The 14,368-nt window shown below is 37.6% G+C and overlaps 1 protein-coding gene across 6 annotated transcripts in view; it reads right to left on the reverse strand.

Moving 5' to 3' along the window:
- Positions 1-3,454: 3,454 nt before the first annotated feature.
- Positions 3,455-14,368, reverse strand: part of ets1 (v-ets avian erythroblastosis virus E26 oncogene homolog 1) — a 65,273-nt gene continuing 54,359 nt past the window's right edge. For all 6 annotated transcript variants that reach the window (XM_051724542.1, XM_051724541.1, XM_051724546.1 and 3 more), the window contains 2 exons: positions 7,998-8,116; positions 3,455-6,674 (listed from right to left, as the gene is read on the reverse strand). In XM_051724542.1, the coding sequence (XP_051580502.1) occupies positions 6,459-6,674; positions 7,998-8,116 (335 nt within the window). In that variant the 3' untranslated portion in view covers positions 3,455-6,458. The remainder of the gene's footprint in view (positions 6,675-7,997; positions 8,117-14,368) is intronic.

Consider the following 14,368-nt stretch of genomic DNA (forward strand, 5'->3'; position numbering starts at 1 on the left):
TAATGTGAAGAGGACCAAAAAAGAAACACTTCTAAAGCCTAAGAAATGTAATATATAAAAATAAAAACTACCACTAGACATGTAATATGTGTCTTTACTGCTTAAATTATTAACCCACATACAATAAATTATAATATTCTTACTTCAGTATGATCATATTCCATATCAAAGCTTAATAACATCTGTTTTCGATTGAACAATATTATTTACTGCATTCAAAATAAATGTGAAGACATCATTTTCACTGTATGACATTATTTTTATTCACTTATCCTTTCACAAACAGTAGTCCATGTGCTGCGGTGGTGGAGACAGGATCTGTTCCTCCTGCTACAGTGGCATGCAAAAGTTTGGGTACCCCTGATCAATTTCTGTTGCTGTGAATAGCTAAGTGAGCAAAAGATGGCATTTCCAAAAGGCTTAAAGTTAAAGATGACACATTTCTTTAATATTTTAAGCAATTGTACTTTTTTATATTCATCTTTTACAGTTTCAAAATAACAAAAAAAGGAAAATGGCCCGAAGCAAAAGTTTGGGCACCCCCTGGCAAGCATCACAGCTTGTAAAAGCTTTTTGTAGCCAGCTAAGTGTCTTTCAATTTTTGTTTGGGGGATTCTCGCCCATTCTTCCTTGCAAAAGGCTTCTAGTTCTGTGAGATTCTTGGGCCATCTTGCATGCACTGCTCTTTTGAGGTCTATCCACAGATTTTCGATGATGTTTAGGTCGGGGGACTGTGAGGGCCATGGCAAAACCTTCAGCTTGCGCCTCTTGAGGTCGTCCATTGTGGATTTTGAGTTGTGTTTAGGATCATTATCCTGTTGTAGTAGAAATCCTCTTTTCATCTTCAGCTTTTTCACAGATGGTGTGATGTTTGATTCCAGAATTTGCTGATATTTAATTTAATCCATTCTTTCCTCTACCAGTGAAATGTTCCCCTGTGCCACTGGCATCAACACAAGCTCAAAGCATGATCGATCCACCCATGCTTAACAGTTGAAGAGGTGTTCTTTTCATGAAATTCTGCACCCTTTTTTCTCCAAACATACCTTTGCTCATTACGGCCAAAAAGTAATATTTTAACTTCATCAGTCCACAGGACTTGTTTCCAAAATGCATCAGGCTTGTTTAGATGTTCATTTGCAAACTTCTGATGCTGAAATGTGTGGTGAGGATGCAGGAAAGGTTTTCTTCTCATGACTCTTCCATGAAGGTCATATTTGTGCAGGTGTCGCTGCACAGTAGAACAGTGCACCACTACTCCAGAGTCTGCTAAATCTTCCTTAAGGTCTTTTGCAGTCAAACAGGGGTTCTGATTTGTCTTTCTAGCAATCCAACGAGCAGTTCTCTCTGAAAGTTTTCTTGGTCTTCCAGACCTCAGCTTGGCCTCCACCGTTCCTGTTAACTGCCATTTCTTAATTAAATTATGAACAGAGGAAACGGCTACCTGAAAACACTTTGCTATCTTCTTATAGCATTCTCCTGCTTTGTGGGCATCAGTTATTTTAATTTTCAGAGTGCTAGGTAGCTGCTTAAATGAGCCCATGGCTGCTGATTGTTGGGACAAGATTTGAGGAGTCAGAGTATGTATAAAGCTTTGAAATTTGCATCACCTGGCCTTTCCAAACGATGTTTGTGAACAAGCCATAGCCCTAACAAGCTAATTAAGGTCTGAGACCTTGGTAAAAGTTATCTGAGAGCTCAAATCTGTTGGGGTGCCCACACTTTTGCATGGTGCTCCTTTCCCTTTTTTCACTCTAAAATTGTACAAAATAAAAATAATACACTAATATTGCTTAAAATGTTGAAAAGAATGTTTCATCTTTAACTTTATGCCTTTTGGAGATCAGTTCATCTTCTACTCACTTAACTATTCACAGCAACAAAATTTTGACCAGGGGTGCCCAAACTTTTGCATGCCACTGTATATCGTATATGGTGATCTTAATCAGATAATATCATTGTTAGATCATATTTGACCTCATATCTGTTAATGTGACAGCACTTTGGAAATTAAAAAAAGCAGTTTGCAATCAGAGTTTACATAATTTCTTCATAAAAAAAGTTAATATCCAACACCAACTGCTGCGGGTTAATTGCGTCTAATAGAGCAGATGTGATAACAATGACGGTGAGCTGTGAATTATCATCATTTATGTAAAATCCTGGGTTTTTCCTGATGCAATGATCTGGTGGAAATTTAAAGAAGCCCCACTCTCCAATAATCTGTGGGAAACGGGGTGTTCCAACCCCAGAAACAGCACTTTTTGGGCAGATTCAGCGCAATTTGAGCGAAGAGCCCATAGACAGCAGTTCTTTTTCTGGGCTACCAAAAGAACCCGGAAGGGCCGGGGCAGAGTGTTTGTTTGTAAACAGTAACCTTCATCTATATGGCCACTCTCTGGTTGTTAATATTTAATGTCCATTGTTAATGTGATGAACTACACCTGTGGGTACTCTGCTAGGATGCTTGCTGACTTCTATCCATAATTACCCTGGGACCAGTTGCACAAATGGCTTAGAAAAAAAAAAAACAAATGAAGGAATTTATGAGAAAAGACCTAGCATAATTTGTTTGCAGATGCCACTTGGTTTGATATATTTTTATCTAATGCAATTACATTGACATATTTAAATGTAGGTCAAGTATACAAACACTTTACTTTCTGTATACCTGGATTGCTCTGGTAATGTTTATCATCCCAAAAAAGTTTCTTTAAATCTTGAATCAGTGTTTTGAGAAAAACAAGAGCGGATACAGTGGAGATGTGTGGTTTGTCATTTAGACATTTGGAGTTAATTGGATTCTGAGGTTACATACTAATGAATGAATTCATTGTGTCTATTTTTGCTCTTACATCACATGACTTTATTTAGGGTCATTACACAGTGGACCAGCCACAAATGAACATAGCCCCTTCCTCAGAAGAGTCTTAAAAATCCCCTTGCATGCAAACAGGGCCGTAGCAAGGTAATCTGGGCCCCTTTCCCATTAAAAAATACAGTTTAGAATTTGTTGTGGGGCCCCTAGAATCGCTACCACCTTTCTCCCCACTAGCTACGGCCCTGCACGCAAATCATAAGCGTGAGACTCAAAGGTAGCTGCCTTTTAACTTTCCGTAAAGTGACTGTCTTCGGACAGCTTATAAGCTTTTTGCTTTATGAGAAAACTGCAGCTGTGATATGTGTGATGATTAGCAATGAAAGAAGCAAGATGCTAATTTAACCAAGACCCATAGTGAACTAACCACAAATCTGCCACAAATCTGCAGAGAGCTGCACAGAGAGAGCTAATTGTGATAATTGTGTGTTTGCAACTTTGTACCTGTGTTTATATGTGAGTGGTGAGTGTGTGCATGTTTGAGGTAAAGGGTTGCTATGGGTGTGTTTTCCTTTTTGGTACATTTGATTCAGCATTATTGCCAACAGATTTGAAAAAAATCAAGCACACAGATAATTTTATCCACGTATACTTTTATAGCATAACAATTTAAAGTACAATAAGAAATAGAAGCTACTGTTTATAAAACTCTCCAGCGGAACATAATGATGGGCCAGCATCAGCCTTTATCTATACAGAACTGTATAAGCAGACAGGTTTTTTAATTCCTCAAATTCAACTTTTTTCTTTTTTTCTTCTTTTTCATATAAAAGACAATTCGCTACATTTTGTCCTGCGCTACCGTAATTTTCCCATGAAAGCACCAGCTGTCTGCATCTCATATTTCAAAGTTATAAAATATAAATTATTGAAAAATATCAAATGTTTCCGAACTAAATACATTAAAATTCTCATTTAACAAAAAAATACAGAAATATAAAATATACAAAATAAGGCAAAATTGTGGGGAAATAATACAAAAAGCACACCAATATGTTTATGCATGTATGCGTCTGCCAAAAGTGTGCATTTTCACACAAATACATCACTTTTGCAATTATTACAATCATATATTTGGGACATAACTGCATTATGATCTTGACTCTTCAAAAGAAAGAAAAAAGTAAGAATGTCATGTTTCCATGAAACATATCGCTGCCGTTCTGATGTGTGGTTTAATAATATGTCAGGTAACATCACTGTGAGGGTTAACAAAAGTATGCTGCCTTGCCCAACTGCTGTAAATAAGCTCTGTTGTTATTCCAGTGAGACACTTTAGCAATATAAACTGCTTGTTCAGGTGACATAACCCATTTGGTGGCAGGTACAGTATGGCAAACTTTCACTGAATTCAAAAGATATGCATTCTCTGCTCTTCTGCAAAACACATTCTCACATACATCTCATGAGTTTGGAAATGACTACAACTCTGTCTCTGGCTTATTTTTGAATCTTGCAATTTTAGGAAATGTTATCTGTAAAAATACACAATTCTAAGCTACACCAATCTGGACGGGTAGCATTCTGCCACTGTAAACAATAACATTTGTTTTCTTAGAAAAACTTTCTTTACTCTGGCTTTTCCCACAAGGTCTTGTGTACGAGACCCTTCCCACACAGTGACACAGTCGAAATGCCATGCTGAATTAGAAAAGCCAGCACGAAATACAACTTACTGCCATTCACATATTGTCTATTTCACTTTTTAAAAGTAATGCAAATATTGGTTTACACTATACATTACAGTGTCCATGTTGCACATTAATGTAACTGATTACAATATTCATGTGTTATCACACCAAATGTGCAGTAAAGTATGTTTTTCATAACTATAATTCACTATTTATGCAATTTGAAGGACACTGTAATGTAAATTCAGATTTTAAAGTTACACCCTGCGATGACTAAAATAGTCCATAACACTGCATCTAAATGAACCATTACGAAACTGCTTATTCCCATTTTTAGACTGTGCATTTAAATCTTGTTTATGATGATGCCTTCCGCTAACCATGCTATCAGATCATCATCCATGCCATCATGTTTCTAAAGCTGCCGAAAAAGTATTAACATCATCTGGTGTACTTTTAATCTTAAATATAAGTATCTAATGTGCATAACGTCATCCAATAAACAGTTAATAGCCACTTTCTCAAACCATCTTGAAAAAACAATACTCTGTCCAGTTGATCTTTTATTGCTTTCACTGCCACTGCAAAATCCATCACACTTACTTTTGACTTTAAACTTCATTTGTCAGGGGTCTGACCCTTAAGATGCATGCTAAAGTATGTACTTTTCACCATGGCTAAAAACTGTTAAAATACCTCACATCATGACTTTTTTCCTGCGAATGCTCAAACTTGTAGATTTTATGGCTTTCATTTCAGTTAACTCTTAACTAAGCGCTTGTCTAACACTGCCAGCAACTATTCAATTGACAAGAGGCCCCAGCTACATGACATTTCAGTTGTCACCTACCCCCATGCTTTTCAGTCTACCAGAGATACAGAGTAAGTTCATAAACATGTTAATATCACGTGATATATTAAGGCAACGCTTTAAAATGACAAAGGAAAAGTATTCATGAAGAGTACAAACCAAAAAACCAAGACAAAAAATGTTTGATGTCTTTTGTCCTACTATAACTCATGAAATGACACTAGAAGTGTCACAAATGCACTTATTTTTTTCACCACAGATGTGCCGTTGAGACATGTGCAGTGACAGTCACCGTTGTTCAGTCAACGGCCACTTTCATTCGTGTCTCGCACTCACTCTCAGTTTGACTGAGAAACATTTCTCTCAACTGAAAACGGGCAAGACTCTGGTATCTATTATGGTCTGTTGCTCAAAAACAACATTTTCAACTGTGGACATTGTGGTAAGAGCAACCCATAACCAACTATGACCTTAAAACAAATGGAGTGGAATGTCTTAGCACAGTGTGACTTCAAGGAACCTTCATCTTCTGCATATGAAAATGTATAAAACGGCACAATCTCTGTCTAGACATTAAACAGCACCTTAATACAAGTGATCTACACAAATTAATACTGGCACATATATATCTTTAAGGATTGTTTTTTTTTTTTTTTTTTGGTCCAGCTGAGAACCCTCATGAGGAGAATGCAAGGAGACAGAAACAATACGTAACTTAATAGTAAATATTTCTGTGATATTCCTTTTGTCTCTAATTTTGGCAACATGTTTAATAACCAAAGTTTTCAGTCCATGAAATGTCCATCTACAATAAGTCCTTGTTCATTCCTGGCCCGCCCTGCATTTGCAGTCTGGTGTGTGTGCTACTGGGTCAAAAAGGCAGTTCCACCTGAACGTACAGTTTTCCCTTCCACGCAGAACTCTAAACAATACAGAAGCACAAAGTCTACAGATTATAAACTTTGTTAAATGTTTTGATGCTTTTGTCACTGTGTTCATTATGATTTCAAAACAAGACTGGACCAGGACAAGGTGTTAAAATGGAATGTGACCGGACCCCGAAAAATGGGCACCACATTTCTCCAGAGTATTTGAGGGATGGTTTACAGCCTGTTCTCTTCTTTCCCCTGTCCAAACTTTACTCATCCATGTCAGGCTTCACGTCTAACATGTTGTGGAGCTCTTCTGGAGTGTATCCCAGCAGGCTTTTCAAGTCACAAACAAAACGGTAGACGTAACGCTTGCCAGACGTCTTGTGGATGATGTTTTTGTCATAGTAGTAGCGTAGACCACGACTCAACTTCTCATAGTTCATCTTGGGCTTGTTTTTCCTCTTGCCCCATCTACGTGCCACCTAAAGGTCAGAAAGACACAGTTCAGAATCAAGAAGATCTAAATAGAATTTGTCACACTCTTATCTAGGCTCTCATCCACACTAAAACTGCATTTTCCACCACCGAAAACGGAGACTTCCAAAAAGGCTCTCTATAGCAATATACGATAAGTGGTGAGTGTTGACGTGGCAATAGGCTTAATATTCAGCTACACATGAGATTCGATTACATCGGTACTCTTAAGATATTTCAAAGAATACCATGGTACTAATATGGAACATGGCAAAAAAACATAGTACCATGTCTAAAACATGTAATACATTGTTACTTTTTTCAAAGTGAGTCAATATGTCTTATTAGACCTGTCAGAATTAACGCGTTATTATTATATATTATTCATAAAATTATTTATAAATAAAGTTATTATTAATAAAATAAGTTTAAAGCGTTAAATATTCTTAATCGTGCTTAACACATTCACCGCTAATACAGCATAAACCAGCATAAACACTGGTTGGAAGGGCGGAACCTTTGTGATGTGTCTGCCCGGAGTCATTATACTGATGCACACTTTACAACAAACACAAACAACAGCGCTTATGTATCAGTGATAAAATTATGGAGAAGCCTAGATGGGACTTGTTATAGAAATCAAGTATTTTTCAGCCTATGTAAGGCACATTTTACTTACCACAGAAGCAGGTCAAGTCTTAACTATCACCAAAACGCAGAATGAGATGTTTTGTCTGCAAGTGCTTTTCATGTGGAGTTCAAAGCGGTGCTTGTCACTGACGCCCTGACGCGAATCATGAACACAGCTTCATGATTGCTGTAGCAAAACGGATAGCCACAGTCTACCAGCAGATTAATATTGTGGAGGATGAGAGTTTAAGAGATTTAATGCCCATTGTCATGAAAATGCAACATATGGGGGGACTAGATTTTTCAGTTAGTCAACCTTTCAATAAGACTTTGGGAAACAAGCTGTTACTTGAATGTGCTATTTTTAGTGCATTTGGAAGGCTGTGGAAGGCTTTGTTTGGTATATGTTAATAAAGCATTATATTGTTACATATTGTTTTGTTTTCTTTCCTAAGATGGAAATAAATGCATTTTGACAGGAAAAGAAGTATATATAGTATCAAATTTCAGCACTTTCAACATTTGCGTATAAAACAATTATGCGATTAATCGTGATTAAAAAAATAAAAATATCAACTGACATCACAAGTCTGAATGGATTGATGTTTTTTATCACACAAATCCAAATCATAACACTGTGATCTTCACATACTTAATTGTGAAAAAAATAATTTATATGAGCTGCTAGAACAACCTCTCACCTCATCAGGGTCAGAGAGTTTGAACTCCCAGCCATCTCCAGTCCAGCTGATGAAGGACTGGCAGGATTTGTCTGTCAAGAGCTCCAACAGAAACTGCCAGAGTTGAATGGGCCCACTGCCTGAAAAAAGAAACAATAAAATTATTAATTCACACTACATTACGAAGAACATTTACAACAGCATTTTCACAGATCACACATCCACACAGTCAGTCACAAAAGGCAATTATAACATTCTTTCATTCCCTTGTCACACACTCAGTCACTCAAAGTACTACTGTATGGTATTACCATTTTTTGGACATGTTACCATAATAATACCATGGCTAAGTGGATGGTATATGAATATGGTCATCATCAGTCATTCAGAATCATGATATAGTATATTAAAGCACTATGTTATTACTATCTCATGTCATCACTGTATCATGGTATCACCACAATGCTTTTTGTAAGGACTGTCAAAGTCTAAATGTGATTTTTGATGTCCTTATTTTCTACATTTCCATCTACATTTTAGTAAAAACCATTAAAAAAGTTTTATAACATGGCCTAAAACTAATTTTACATGCCATCAGCTTTGCGTCACACGCCATGAAAACAGCAACCGGTGAGGCACAATGGTGTATTGACTGGCCAGTGCTCAGACTGCCCCACAGTGCATGTCTTACTTGAGCTTTGGACTCTTTATGTAAATTCCAAACAGTTGACATCACTTTGGAGTTTGCCCCAAAGCAAAATATCTGGTGAATAAATGTGTTTGATCATGCAAGCCATGATCTGCAGTATATGTCTGTGTCGCCTGAGTGGACGTGAGTGTGTTTGAAAGAACACATATGTGTGATATCTACATGTGTGTGAACAGATGTGTGGGTGTGAGAGAGAAGCCCTTGGCGGCCATCTGCAAGACAAGCTGCTTTGTCAAAAACACTGTATTTGTTAGGGCTGTCTGTTTTAGAGCTATGACGATTAACTGTCTCTTTTAAGGCTTTCATGATTGTTATACAAATTGTCATATTTCTTAAGGTGTACAGTATGTGTGCTTCATACACATTAAGAAGTAATTTTGGGGGCCTGGGTATCTCAGCAAGTAAAGACACAGACTACCACCCCTGGAGTCGCAAGTTCGAATCCAGGGTGTGCTGAGTGACTCCAGCCAGGTATCCTAAGCAACCAAATTGGCCCGGTTGCTAGGGAGGGTAGAGTCATATGGGGTAACCTCCTCGTGGTTGCTATAATGTGGTTCTCGCTCTCGGTGGGGCATGTGATGAGTTGTGCGTGTGGATGCTGAAGAGAATACCGTGAAGCCTCCACACGCATTATGTGTCCGTGGTAACGCGCTCAACAAGCCACGTGATAAGATGCACGGATTGACGGCCTCAGATGCGGAGGCAACTGAGATTCGTACTCCGCCACCCGGATTGAGTCACTACACTACCATGAGGACTTAGAGCGCATTGAGAATTGGGCATTCCAAATTGAAAATAAAAAAATTTAAAAAATTTTTAAAAAAAATAGATGATAAAAAATATGATTTCCTTTTAAGGCTTTAAAAAATTATGAATGACATAAAAACATTTTTAAATATCAAAATAGTTCTTAATACTTTAAATATGCCTTTAGTTTAGTTTATATATTTAGTTGTTTTTTTTATTTATTTTTATAAATATAATAAAAATTATTTTATATTATTATATTTCTTCACTTTCACACATTATTTTAATGCTCTTTGATTAAACCCACAAGCCCTTATTTGTCATGAAGCAAAACCTTTGAGATTTCCTTTCATCATCTTATCCCTCCACAGAAAAAGAGTAAGTGTGTGTCTCCTCTGTGTTACTGTGTGTCATTAACACTGCATGCATGAACCCGATATGTCCAGGAACATGTTCCATCACACGATCGTTAAATTGAAGTAAAACTGGAGCGCTTTGCGTTCACTATCAAAGATTATATTTGTTAATTTATACTTTCGCGGAAGTTTGGCGCGAGCCTCTGCTGACGGCGGGGTTGGGATTGGGAGTTGCGGGATTGTCTGCGGTGGACCTTTGTTGGACGTTGGAAAGACTTTAACATTGTTATGCACCATCTCCAGGATGTGAGCAGGTCCGACTTGGGGTGGCAATGCTCATTTTTAGGGTGCCACCCTTCTGGCCCCGCCTTTGCATGCACGTCAGACAGAGCGCTGAAAATTTCACATGCTCTTCCGGACAGGAGATGCTCCTCTGGTTGACATCCGCGGTGCGGCTCAGTGACACTCAGAGTTCAACTCAATGACACACAAATGCACCGTTCATGGCATTTATACTGTATATTTGCTTAAAATTCCCTTATTTGGGCATTAAAATGTGACTGGAATTTAAAGTGCACAATAATCGCGGTTAGATCAAATAACCACGGTTAGATCAAATAACCATTATCAGACGGTTATTTAATAATCGTGATAGGCCTAGTATTTGTCATCACCATGATGGGGTCAACTTTAAAGGCTTTAGCCTTTCTGCAAGGTGACATATTTAAGAATATTTAAAAATTACAATTATGCATTTTAGTGTAGTTAATTGCAAGACGTGCAGCTCTTTGAAAGAAGAGTTTATGCGGTCAAGTTGACTTATAGAGTGTGATTTTGTCTTCTGCAAGGGCTTTGTAGTGTGTAGGCAGCAGAAGCAGCTTGTGCACTCAGTTTTTCTTCATCTTGTGGTTAGTGTACATTAAAATGATCCAACACTTCATATTACACCTGCTTCAAACACACAGAAGCAGCAGAGAAGTGAGCAGAAAAGGCTTTGTTACAAACAACGGCTCTCCAAAGGTCTGTGCTTCCAAAAGAGAGTTTGTATGTTATATCCAGCTAAAAATACCTCCGCCAATAATGCAATAAAACATTAATGCAATTCTGAAACTAATTATCTCATAAAAAATTAAACAGTTCTTTCTAAATCTCACTCTGTTTTTTCAACTGTCTCTCTTTCTCATCCTCTATTCTGCTGAAAAAAACAAACAAAAAACACTTAAACCAGTCTAAGCTGGTTTGCTAGTCTTAGCTGGTTTAAATTTATGTAGCTGGTCTTCCAGCCTAGCATAGCTGGGCATAGGCTGGCCAGCTGAAAAATGTCCAAAACCTCTCTAAAACCAGCAAACATCCCAGCCCAACCAGGGTGGAAGACCATCATACAAGCTTAGGCTGCTTTAAGCTTTTTTTCTCATCAGTGTATGCCATGAATCACCAGAATCACTCATCTGTATCAGTGTTTGCGTAATCTGTTTTTGCACGTAAATACATTAAAATATTCCATAAACGTAGCTACTGTAACACACCCTCATTAGACCTTAAATGGCCAGGAATTGAAAGTAATCCGTCTGTCCTCTACATGCCTAAACCAAACCCACTAAACTGACAGACATATCCACTACTGACTGTCAGCAAAGCCCTAAAAGTACATTAAGGCCACTTTGCTTTAGGTAAGTGCAAAATTACACCACATTCCCCAAGCAAAGATTAAAAGAATAGTTCACTCAAAAATTTACATTTGCTGATAATTTACTCACCCTCAGGCCATCCAAGATGTATATTCTTTCTTCATCAGAGCAGGATTAAAGATTTATAGGGAAGTATCCCAGGTTTTTAGCTTCATCCAATGCAAGTGAATGGACACCGAATTTTGGCTGTCCAAAAAGCACATTTAGTCAGCATCAAAGTAATCCACACGACTCCAGCCGATCAAGTAATGTCTTCTGAAGTGAATCGATAAGTTTGTGTGGAAAACGAATTGCTAATTAAACTTTATTAACTTTAAAAAATCGCTTCCTGTAAACACTTAATGCCTCACATCGCTGTTCCGTGATGTCATCACGTTGGCATGTTCACGCGAGAATTCAGAAGTTCCACTCTGTTTACCACAGAGGAATGTACTTCACGTGACAGTTAGGTCATTTCAAACAGCTACAGAGAGCTGACAGAAGCACAGATTTAAAGTAAAAAATATTTTAATTAGCTATTTGTTTTTTACACAAACCCATCGATTAACTTCAGAAGACATTACTTAATTGCCTGGAGTTGTGTGGATTACTTTGATGCTGCCTAAGTATGCTTTTTGGACCGTCAAAAACTGGTGTCCATTCACTTGCATTGGATGAAGCTAAAAACCTGGGATACTTTCCTAAAAATCTTAAATCCTGTTCTAATGAAGAAAGAAGGTCATATAGATCTTGGATGGCCTGAAGGTGAGTAAATTATCAGCAAATTTTTATTTTTGGGTGAACTATTCCATTAAGGCTGCACACGATAGACTTCTAAAAACAAATTAAACAAAGTCTCTGACAGTTACCCATGGATTTTTAGCCCAGCAATGAGCTTCAAGAGATGGTTGACCCAAAAGTGAAAAATGTCATCATCTACCCTCGCATCATACCAAACTTTTAATGTTAAATGTATAAATCATCCTGTGGTTGTGTTTTGCTTTCTTCACAGATCTGATGGATTTCTATTTGCGTATGTGATTAATGTTGACACACGAAAACCACAGACTTGAGCAAATAGCTTTTTTTTTACTTGCTTCCTTTATCTACCTGATCTCTGAACTCTGAAGACTGTGTATGTTGACACTGTGGCTAACACTCGTAGAAACAGCCATTGCAGCCTGTTATTTAAATGTCTAATTTACACTATTTACAATACCCTCTGTTACATAAAAATATTAGTGATGTGCAAAAACACATATTTACACAATTGGTGTGTTGCCTGAAGGAATAGTCAATAAATCAGTCTTAAGGAAGTCCTGTATTATTAGGCTTCTTCCGAGTTCACCAGACCCTCTTCCAACACATTTCTTACATTAGACGTGTTTTTGCAATCTAAAACAACTGGACAGAGAACACTGGAATGGAACAGAATAAACTATTCTCAATTTCACGCAATGCTCGTGATGGGATGCCCAAAAGACAGCATGATGTGTGACGCAAACGAAAGGACATCAGGCAGAACGTGTGGCTGTAGCAGCAATGCTTTAGAGGAATAGTTCACCCAAAAAAATATATAATTCTCTCATCACTTTACGCCTTTTCAAACTCGTATCACTTTCTTTCTTCTTCAAAACACAAGCAAAGATATTTTGATGAAGATATGAGGTAAATATATCCATACAGTGCAGGTCAATGTGATCCAAAATTTTCAAGCTCCAAAAAGGACATAAAGGCAGCATAAAGGTAATCCATATGACTTGAGTGGTTTAACAGTAACAGACAAAATGTAACTTAATCTGCAGTCTCCTTGGAAATAATGATTTGAAGGTCGATTACACTTCCTCGTGCTTGACGCATGCACAGAGCATGCACAACATACAACTGTCAAGATGCATAGTGAAAAAAAGTTACATTTTGGTCACCCAAAACTGAAAGAAGGCATGAATTAAAGCATTTGAGTCGTATGGATTGCCTTTATGCTGCCTTTACATCCTTTTTGCAGCTTGGACATTTTGGACTCCACTGACTTGCATTATATGGACAAAAATACCTTATATTTCCATCAAAATATCTTTGTTTGTGTTCTGCAGAAGAAAGTCATAAGAGTTTGAGACAGCATAAGGGTTAGTAAGCTAAGCCAGTGTTTTTCGGTGAACTTTTTCTTTAAAGGGCATGAATGTAAAGACATCAGCTTTCTGAGATGGTTTTACTGTGCAAACTCTGACAGCATGCTAATTAATACACCACCACAAAAAATATCAAAACTATTCATTCATTCATAAATAAATAAATGAATAAATAAAGAAACAGGTGAATTAATTAATTAATGAAGAAAAAAACACATTTGTTTTTTCCCAACCGACTCTTTGGTTGTTGGATGTCTGGTCGACCATCGTAACTTATCCCTAAAACTATATCTTGTTCATTGTGCAATCTTGGATCTATTAGAGATCATTCCTGATGACAACAAATACAGGCAGTGTGGCACAGGCAAAACGGTCCTTTATGCGTTCAAAGAAACCTTATAGTCTCCAAAAATAGAAATGAAATTAACAGACACATAGTGAGTCTTTTTTCAGACATGTCTTTATGACATGAGCAGGTAGGTTGAAGATGTATGGCATAGGTTAAAAAATCCCCCCACAGATGGGCCGATAAAGGAGCTCTCATCTTAAGTGCACAGCGCTGCTATCACATTGTGTTGCACCCTCTGTTGCCTAGACGACCTGGGAAATGGGTTGAGATGTGGGCCACAGATAAAGAATACAAGATGAAAACAGCGGAGAAAGAAACAGAGAGCTTGTGGCAGTAAAAAAAAAAAAAATGGAGAGAAAGAGACTGCCCCATTTATATCTGAAGAAATCCGGGGTGTGGCGCGTTTGCTGAGTACAGAAGCTGCTTGCAGACTGC

This window comes from Myxocyprinus asiaticus, chromosome 18, assembly GCF_019703515.2.
Source record: "Myxocyprinus asiaticus isolate MX2 ecotype Aquarium Trade chromosome 18, UBuf_Myxa_2, whole genome shotgun sequence".
Taxonomy (NCBI): domain Eukaryota; kingdom Metazoa; phylum Chordata; class Actinopteri; order Cypriniformes; family Catostomidae; genus Myxocyprinus; species Myxocyprinus asiaticus.